Source organism: Leptonychotes weddellii, unplaced genomic scaffold (assembly GCF_054177405.1).
Source record: "Leptonychotes weddellii isolate Sample4059 unplaced genomic scaffold, ASM5417740v2 HiC_scaffold_919, whole genome shotgun sequence".
NCBI classification, from domain to species: domain Eukaryota; kingdom Metazoa; phylum Chordata; class Mammalia; order Carnivora; family Phocidae; genus Leptonychotes; species Leptonychotes weddellii.
Genome location: NW_028063525.1, coordinates 4,722 through 13,066, shown reverse-complemented (window position 1 = coordinate 13,066; position 8,345 = coordinate 4,722). Strand labels below are relative to the sequence as shown.

Here is an 8,345-nt window from a genome sequence, read left to right as displayed (position 1 = left end):
AACAGTGGGGAGAATTGAACATACCATGTCTTATTTTTTTAGAAATTTTCAAGAGAGTAATGGGGTTTGACCGGAAGGAGGCTTGGGTTTCTACTCTGAATAATCTGGCCTCTTGGGTGGTCTCCAGCTTAGCCTTTATGGTTCACAAAACATGTAGCTGACTAAGATCCCTGGGCTTCCCCATTATTTAAAATGCACCAGTAGAGCTATCAGTTATTTAAAAATAATTTAACTTGCATTTTGCATCAGCTATATGTTTGTTTTTCTTATTTAATGTATAAAAACAATAAAAAGAATAGATAATCACTGTATACAGTCAAGGAACATATTTTTAATGCTATCATATAACATTTGTGAGTAGGACCCCAAAATATTTGCACACTAATGGAAATGATTATAGAAAACCAACCCTTTCTAAATATCATACATGGTATGTTAACAAGGCTATGATTTTTTAAAAAGTTTTTATTTTAATTCCAGTTGTTAATATAGTGTTATATTAGTTTCAGGTGTACAATATAGTGATTCAACAATTCATACATCACCAGTACTCGTCACAAGTGCCCTCCTTAATCCCCATAATCTATTTCACCCATCCCATCAACCCTCTCCCTTCTGGTAACCATCAATTTGTTCTCTATAATTAAGGTCTCTCTCTTGGTTTGTCTCTCTTTATTCCCCCTTTGCTCATTTGTTTCTTAAATTCCATATATGAGTGAAATCATATGGTATTTGTCTTCTCTGACTTATTTCACTTAGCATTTTAAAAAGTTTTTATTTTACTATTTTTTAAAAGATTTTATTTATTTATTTGACAGAGAGAGACACAGCGAGAGAGGGAACACAAGCAGGGGGAGTGGGAAAAGGAGAAGCAGGCTTCCCGCGGAGCAGGGAGCCTGATGCGGGGCTCGATCCCAGGACCCTGGGATCATGACCTGAGCCAAAGGCAGATGCTTAACGACTGAGCCACCTAGACACCCCTGGTTTTTTTTTATTTTTTTAAAGTTTTTATTTAAAGTCCAGTTAGTTAACATACAGGGTAAAATTAGTTTCAGGTGTACAATAAGTGATTCAGTACTTCCATATGACAGCAGTGCTCATCACTGCAAGTGCCCTCCTTAATCCCCATCACCTGTTTAACCCATTCCCCCTCCCCCACTCTGGTAACCACCAGTTTGTTCTCTATAATTAAGAGTGTTTCTTGGTTTGTCTTTTTTCCCTTTGCTCATTTGTTTTGTTTCTTAAATTACTCATATGAATGAAATCGTATGTTTCTGTCTTTCTCTGACTGACTTACTTCCCTTTGCTTTATACTCTCCAGCTCCATCCATGTCATTGCAAATGGCAAGATTTCATTTTTTATGGCCGAGTAATATTCCATTGTACATATATACCACCTCTTCTTTATCCATTCATCAACTGATGGGCATTTGGATTGCTTCCATATCTTGGCTATTGTAAATAACGTTGCAGTAAACATGGGGGTGAATGTGTCCCTTTGAATTAGTGTTCTTGTATCTTTGGGTAAATACCCAGTAGTGCCATCGCTGGATCATAAGGTAGTTCTATTTTTAAGTTTTTGAGGAACCTCCATACTGTTCTCCAGAGTGGCTGCACCTGTTTGCATTTCCCCCAACAGTGTAAGAGGGTTCCCCTTTCTCCACATCTTCACCAACCCCTGTTGTTTCCTGTTGTTCATTTTAGCCATTCTGACAGGTGTGAGGTGATATCTCCCTGTAGTTTTGATTTGCATTTCCCTGATGCCGAGCGATGTTGAGCATTTTTTCATGTGTCTGTTGGCCATCTGTATGTCTCCTTCAGAAAAATGTCTCTTCATGTCTTCTGCCCATTTTTTAACTGGATTATTTGTTTTTTGGGGTGTTGAGTTTTATAAGTTCTTTCTAGATTTTGGATACTAACCCTTTATCAGATATGTCATTTGCAAATATCTTCTCCCATTCAGTAGATTGCCTTTTTAGTTTTGTTGATTATTTCCTTCACTGTGCAGAAGCTTCTTATCAGGATGAAGTCCCAATAGTTTATTTTTGCTTTTGTTTCCCTTGCCTCCAGAGACATGTCCAGTAAGAAGTTGCTGTGGCCAATGTCAAATAAGTTACTGCCTGTGTTCTCCTGTAGGATTTTGATGGACTCCTGTCTCAAATTTAGGTCTTTCATATATTTTGAGTTTATTTCTGTGTGTGGTTTAAGAAAATGGTCCAGTTTCATTCTTTTCATGTTGTTGTCCAGGTTTCCCAATACAATGTTTTGAATAGACTTTTTTCTATCGGATATTCTTTCCTGCTTTGTGGAAGATTAATTGACCACATAGGTGTGGGTCCACAGCTGGTGACTGAACTTAATCTCCAGCCTCTCTTCAATCTCTGAGTTTAGGGGTGGATGGTGGGGGTGGGGCGAGGGGCTAAATTTCAACCTTTTAATCACATACTTGGTTCCCCTGAAAACCAGCTCCACCCTTAGGGGGCTTTCCAGAAGTCATTTCACTAACATAAATGAGGTGTGGTTGAAAGGGGCTTGTTATGAATATCAAAAGACACCCTGATAAGCTCTTATCACTTAGAAAATTCTAAGGGTTTTAGTTCTGTGCCAGAATCTAGGTGGAAGACCATATACTTCTCATTAATCATAATATCACACCTATCTTGTATTTTCCCTGACTCAGCCTTGGAGTCCATCACTTCTTGAAGGAGCTTTGGTTCCTTTTAGCAGAAAATAGTACTAAAAACTAAGTTCTGGATGCTAGGTGCGCTCTTTGGTACTGGAGTGTTATTGTTCCTGTCAAAACTGACAAAGCCAGGAACCATGCGTGTGCACACACAAATCTATCTGTCTCCCTACTTATCACGTGTGTGCATGTGCTCCATCTAGCTGTACATTGTAAAAACTGTGAGTTCACAGAGCTACTCTTTCATTTTCTTCTTTCCTCTTTCTGTAGTTCTGTATTTCATCTCTGACTGAAAAACCTCTCAGCACACAGGGAATTTTCTTATTTGCCCAATCCCTTGTTGATCAATTCTTGTCATTATTCATCCTTGTCATGATTAATTTTAAAGTTCAAACTGTCCCATAACTGGTCAGTGGAGCATCTTCACCCTGGTTCCTATGGCCCCATCAGTTCCTGAGCACATTTGAACACAAGATGTTCCAGATTCACCTGTACTTTCTCTGATCCAACCCTGGAATCAGCCATTTCTCCAAGTTCATTTCAGTGGGAAATGACATTTTAAAACTGGGATCTAAGCCCCAAGTGAACTCACTACTTTGAGGTATCATTGCTTCTAGACATTTTAGAGCTAGAATACATATATAGAAAGTATTTAAAAAATACAAGTTAACTGATACTTCTTATCCAATCCAGTAAGGTTTCCCACCATTTTTCCCCCATTCCAGTTTCTTTCTGGTCTCCCACAGTACACACTGTGGCTCCCAACAACATGAACTTATTGTTCCTCCTTTGCTTAGTCCTATCATACACACAAACAAGCTTTGAAATTCCCTCTTTTCATTAAAGAAAATCATATATGTATATATATATTCATGCATATATATGCATACATCTATAGGTAAAGTTTCCTCTTTTTGTTTGCTTCTGCTGTGCTGAGTCTTTAGCCTTTGCTGACATTTTGGTGATGTTTCCTCCACTCTAGAGGAAATGTGAGAGCAAATCCCAGCCAGGTGTCCAGGAAGCTGCCAAGGACCCAGGCAGGAAAGAGAGTGCCTCACCACAGGCCCAGGGTGGGATCTGAGGGCTCATAGGGCTGTAACCAGGTATCAGTCTCATCTTCTTCTGTTAGAAGGAGGCATGTCCTTCTAACAGGCAATGGGCAGATGGTGAGGGGATCTGGGTGTTCACCACCGTCGTGAGCTCTGGGCCTGAAATACGCACAGAGCGTCCCTGAGAAGGGGTGGGTGAAGGTGAAGATGTGGGAGCCGTCTGATGCATTGAAGAAGGACAGTTTTCCTGCCTCCCAATCCAGGAAGATGCCCACACGCCGTGGCGGCACACGCAGGGTGAGCGCAATGCGGTGTGGGTCCAGGATGAAGTACTCACAGCGGTTCCACAGCCCCATCACCCAGTAGCCATTGGCTGGGCTTAGGTGCCCCGGCCCCAGGCGAGGCACTGAGGCCAAACACACACCCAGGAACCAGCGGCTGCGCCTGCCCACGTGCACTTCCCAGTAGTGGCGGCCAGCAGAGAAGCGCTGACAGCTCAGCACACACGTCTGCTCAGAGAACCGCTGGGGGTCCCCCACCACAGGGCCAGGCACTGCTGTGCAGGAGGACACGCTCTTGCCATCCTCAGAGACTTCCAGGCTGTGGTGCGCCGAGGCCGGATCAAGGGTTACGTCCACTGTGCAGAGGCACAGGGTTAGTGCCTGCGAAGGGCGGTTCTGGGCCCTGCCTGTCCCCTTCCCCAACAGGTAAACTTCTAGTGCTCCTGGCGGTCACTCCCACCCCTGATACCACCCCTGTGTACTGAAGCAGCTTGCAAGGCACTCCTGAGCACTTGAAAGCCATTAGAAGAATCATTTCTTTCCTGAACTGGAAGTTTCCAACTGCCATTCTAGGTGCTATGGAGAGCAGAGATAGAAAACAAGGCAGATTCGTGGGGAGAGAGGTGGGCTCATTTCCCCCAATTCCCGGTCAAGGGGAAGGGGCTCCAGGCTGGTTCAATTCCTCACTGATGCCACCACCCTGTGTGACCTTGAGATCATCATGTGAGCTCTGAGCCTCAGTTTTATAGCAATGCTAGCATTTTAAAACTGAAAGGGACCTCTGAGATGATCCAGTCCCATGCCCTGCCCTCTAACACCCATCCCTCAAAGCACACCCATTTGATAGATGGGAACCCCAAGGATCTCTTCTGTCAAATGAGAGGTTCTTACAAACTGGCCCTAGCAGTCTTCCTGCCAGATGGAAACAAATCTAGTAAAACCCAGAAAGTAATGTGCTTTTAAGAGGAGGTGTGTGCACACAAAAAAGTGCATGTGTGAGTGTAATCAGATGTGTGCATGCAGGCATATGTGTCATGTTGTGTATGTGCAAAATTAGGCTTATGTGTTTCTGTGTGTAGGCTCCATACTTGGATCCTGGACAGATCCTTCCTCCAATCTCAGATCTGTCTACCTTCCTTCTGTTTAAGATCCAACCAACCCCAGTCACAAGTCACAATCCCTTGACTTCAGTTACCTGCATATTGTTGGGCTGCTCTCCACTCTGAAACCAAACAGAAAGGAAAAAGAGATCCAAAGATCTGAGTCAGTAACTCTGCAACCTTGAGGGAGGCTCAAAATGCAATGAGGGATGCTACAAACCCAATGATCCCACTCCCACCATGACAGCGAGTTGGGAGTCCAGACTGGTCTGGGTTCACAATGGCATTTCTCTGGGAATTTAGGATTAGGTTAAGTGGCTGGTGTCAGTGCTGGGTTTTATCAAACCTGCATGCAGTCGAACCTTGTACTGAAAAAGGCAGGAGAACAAAGCATGTGGGCAAAGAGAACCAATACAGGTGGCCGGGATGCCCTGAAGACTGCACAAGAAGTTTTTAAATCTCTGACCAGCAGGCTCAGTCTGAGGAAGCCTGGCTGAGCATGGCTCCTGTCCTAAAATGTCATTTAGATATCCTGTTTTGCCTCCTTTCTTGACATGAACCGTTCTGAGTGGATTTCTCTTTTATCTTAATCTGCTTTACAACAGAGAGATCAACAAGTCACAAAATAGCAAAAGTAATAGAAATTTTCAGAGCTCCATAAATTTATAGCAGGGCCTTTAAGTCCTGAGTTTACATCAGAATAACTAGTAGTTATTCTTGCATAGAATAACTCAATTCTATAAAGATGTTGATTCTTTCTAAATGTATCTAAAAATTCAAAGCAATCCATGAAAAATTGCTTTTGGATTTTTTTAAGGAATTTTATAAATGTATCCTAAAATTTAAAATGGGCCTAAAAAGGTCCATTCACTTCTAAAAGGAAGCAGAAATGGAGGAAAACTTGTACTTTTGGGTACTATAAAAGCCATAACAGTGAAAACAATGAAGTAATAGGTGGTCAACAGATAGATCCATCTACACATGAGAACCAGATATGAACTAAAGGCAATACCCACATCAATGGGGAAATCATGAACGGTATAGTAGATGGCACTGGGAAAACTGACTCACTATATGAAGAAAAATAGCTGTATTCTCACCTAGCACCAAATACAATGGCAAATTTCAGATGGATTAAAGATACACATAGAACACATGTGAAGTGAATCGAAGAAAGTGGAAGAGAGTATCTTTACGACCTAAGTGTGAGGAAGGCTTTCTTCAACAAAACTTCAAAAACACATGCCATACGGTACAAATTTGATGAATATATATCTGCATAAGGATATTAATCCCTCACTGGTATTAAACACTGTGAATTCCTTCTTCTAGTCTGTCACCTGCTATTAGCTATGTCCTTGGTTTCCCACTGAAAAGAAACCATTAATTTTGATAAAATCTAATTCATCAAATTTTTACCTAATGACTTGTGTTTTTAAAACTTTGTTGATGTATATATATGTGTATATATATGCCATATGTCTATATATATGACAATATATTGTCATTATGTACATATATGTGTCATGTCCCCTTGAATCGATAAAAGATAGATAGCAACCTCATACTAAAAACAGCCAAAAGGGGCACCTGAGTAGCTCAGTTGGTTAAGCTTCTGCTTTTGATCTCAGCTCAGATCTTGATCTCAGGGTCATGAGTTTGAGCCCCATATTGGGCTCCACACCTGGCATGGATTCTACTTAAAACAATGGCTAAAGGACATGAACTGGCAATATTCAAAAGAGGAAGCCCCAAAAGTCAACTAGCATATGAAGAGATGCCCAAACTTAGTATTCAGAGGAGAACAGACTAAAAGAACAAGGAGCGATCACTCATCCCGATCGACTGGCTGACTCAGACAGTGCCTTATGTGGGATGTGGGCTCCTGGGAGTCTCCACGCACTGCCAATGGCAGGATGATGACACTGCCTTCGGGGGATCCCTCTATCCCACTTAGTGACATATCCCCCACGGGCCAGCAATTCCCTTCGTGGGTATACATCCCAGAGAAATCTCCACATAAAGCCAGAAGGTGACACATTTGAAGCTATTCATTCAGTGTTGTGTGTGGTGGTGTGGGGTCAGAGAAGGGCTGGACGTCTATTTGAAGAATATGGCTGGCTAAAATGGAGTACTCTGCAGCAAGAAGAGACGGACCAGATAGAGTGGCAGGGATGGACACTAAAACAGTGATGAGTGAGAAAAGCAAGGAACAGCACAAGGCTGTAAACATCATTTACAGAAACGAAAACGCTTGTGCACAAAGCCGAAAATTCACCTTTTGCAAAAATACATACAAAATAAAGCTACACATCAGACTGTTTGCTTTATGTGGGGAATGGAGGAAGGGACAGGGAAAAATATTTACACATAGAGTAACATGCCCACTCTAGACCCACAAGTCAGTCTTTGAGGGTGGGTGCCAGGATTTAGGTGATTCTGATGTGCAACCAGAATTGGCATCAATGGTTTATAATATGCTTACACCTCAGAACAATAGAAAAGTAAATAGAAAAGTAAAACTTGAATATAACCTCTACTAAGTGACATACATTAATACATGCCATATGCCTATGAAAGAAACCAGAATGAAGTATGGTTGCTGAGTCAGAGTGAGTGACTGGGATGTTGAGATGAAAGTGGACAGTGGGAGGGAGACGAGCTTCACTCACCAGCCTGGCCTTCAGCCCTTCTCCAGTCTGAAGCAGCCATGGAAAAACAGAATTAGAACACCAGGTCAGTGCTGCTTCCCTGCTCCCACATTGCATTTTGTACCCACCCCTGCCTTTCTCCCCTTTTTCCTGCCACCCATGTGGCTAGCAGGGTTGGGAAACGAGAAGAACATACATGGAAAATCAGATGCTAAAACGTGCACAAGAAGAAATAATCTGAAGAAGGGTCACTTACCGAGCTCTGTCTGAAGCTTCTCTGTAAGCAAAACACAGAGAAAACATCAGTCTCTGGGTGAGGGGAACCACCTTCCCAAGGCAGTTAGGTCACTGGGAGGAGGTTCCTTAGTCTTAAACCACTGCTCACCCCAATCCCATCTTAGTCTCTGTACCACCCATCTGCATGATTCTTATGCCTCATCCTATTCTTTGCTCTAAGGCAGAAATCTGCACAGGGCTAGAAAAGGAAAACAGGTCCTGGTACTGAGGGGCCTCTTCCCAGGGCTCATGTCTAGTTTGAAAGGCTACTTTTCATTTGACCCAAAATCAGAAACTTTTCCTGG

At 42.5% G+C, this 8,345-nt stretch overlaps 1 protein-coding gene across 1 annotated transcript; it reads right to left on the bottom strand.

Annotated features, from left to right (window-relative positions):
* Positions 1–311: 311 nt before the first annotated feature.
* On the bottom strand, positions 312–8,041 carry LOC102727173 (butyrophilin-like protein 9; the record flags this gene model as incomplete). The annotated part of the gene is made up of 4 exons (XM_081811656.1): positions 312–4,369; positions 5,209–5,235; positions 7,786–7,812; positions 8,021–8,041. Coding segments are annotated over 4 exons (707 nt in total), but the record flags the coding sequence as incomplete, so codon positions are not given.
* Positions 8,042–8,345: the final 304 nt, after the last annotated feature.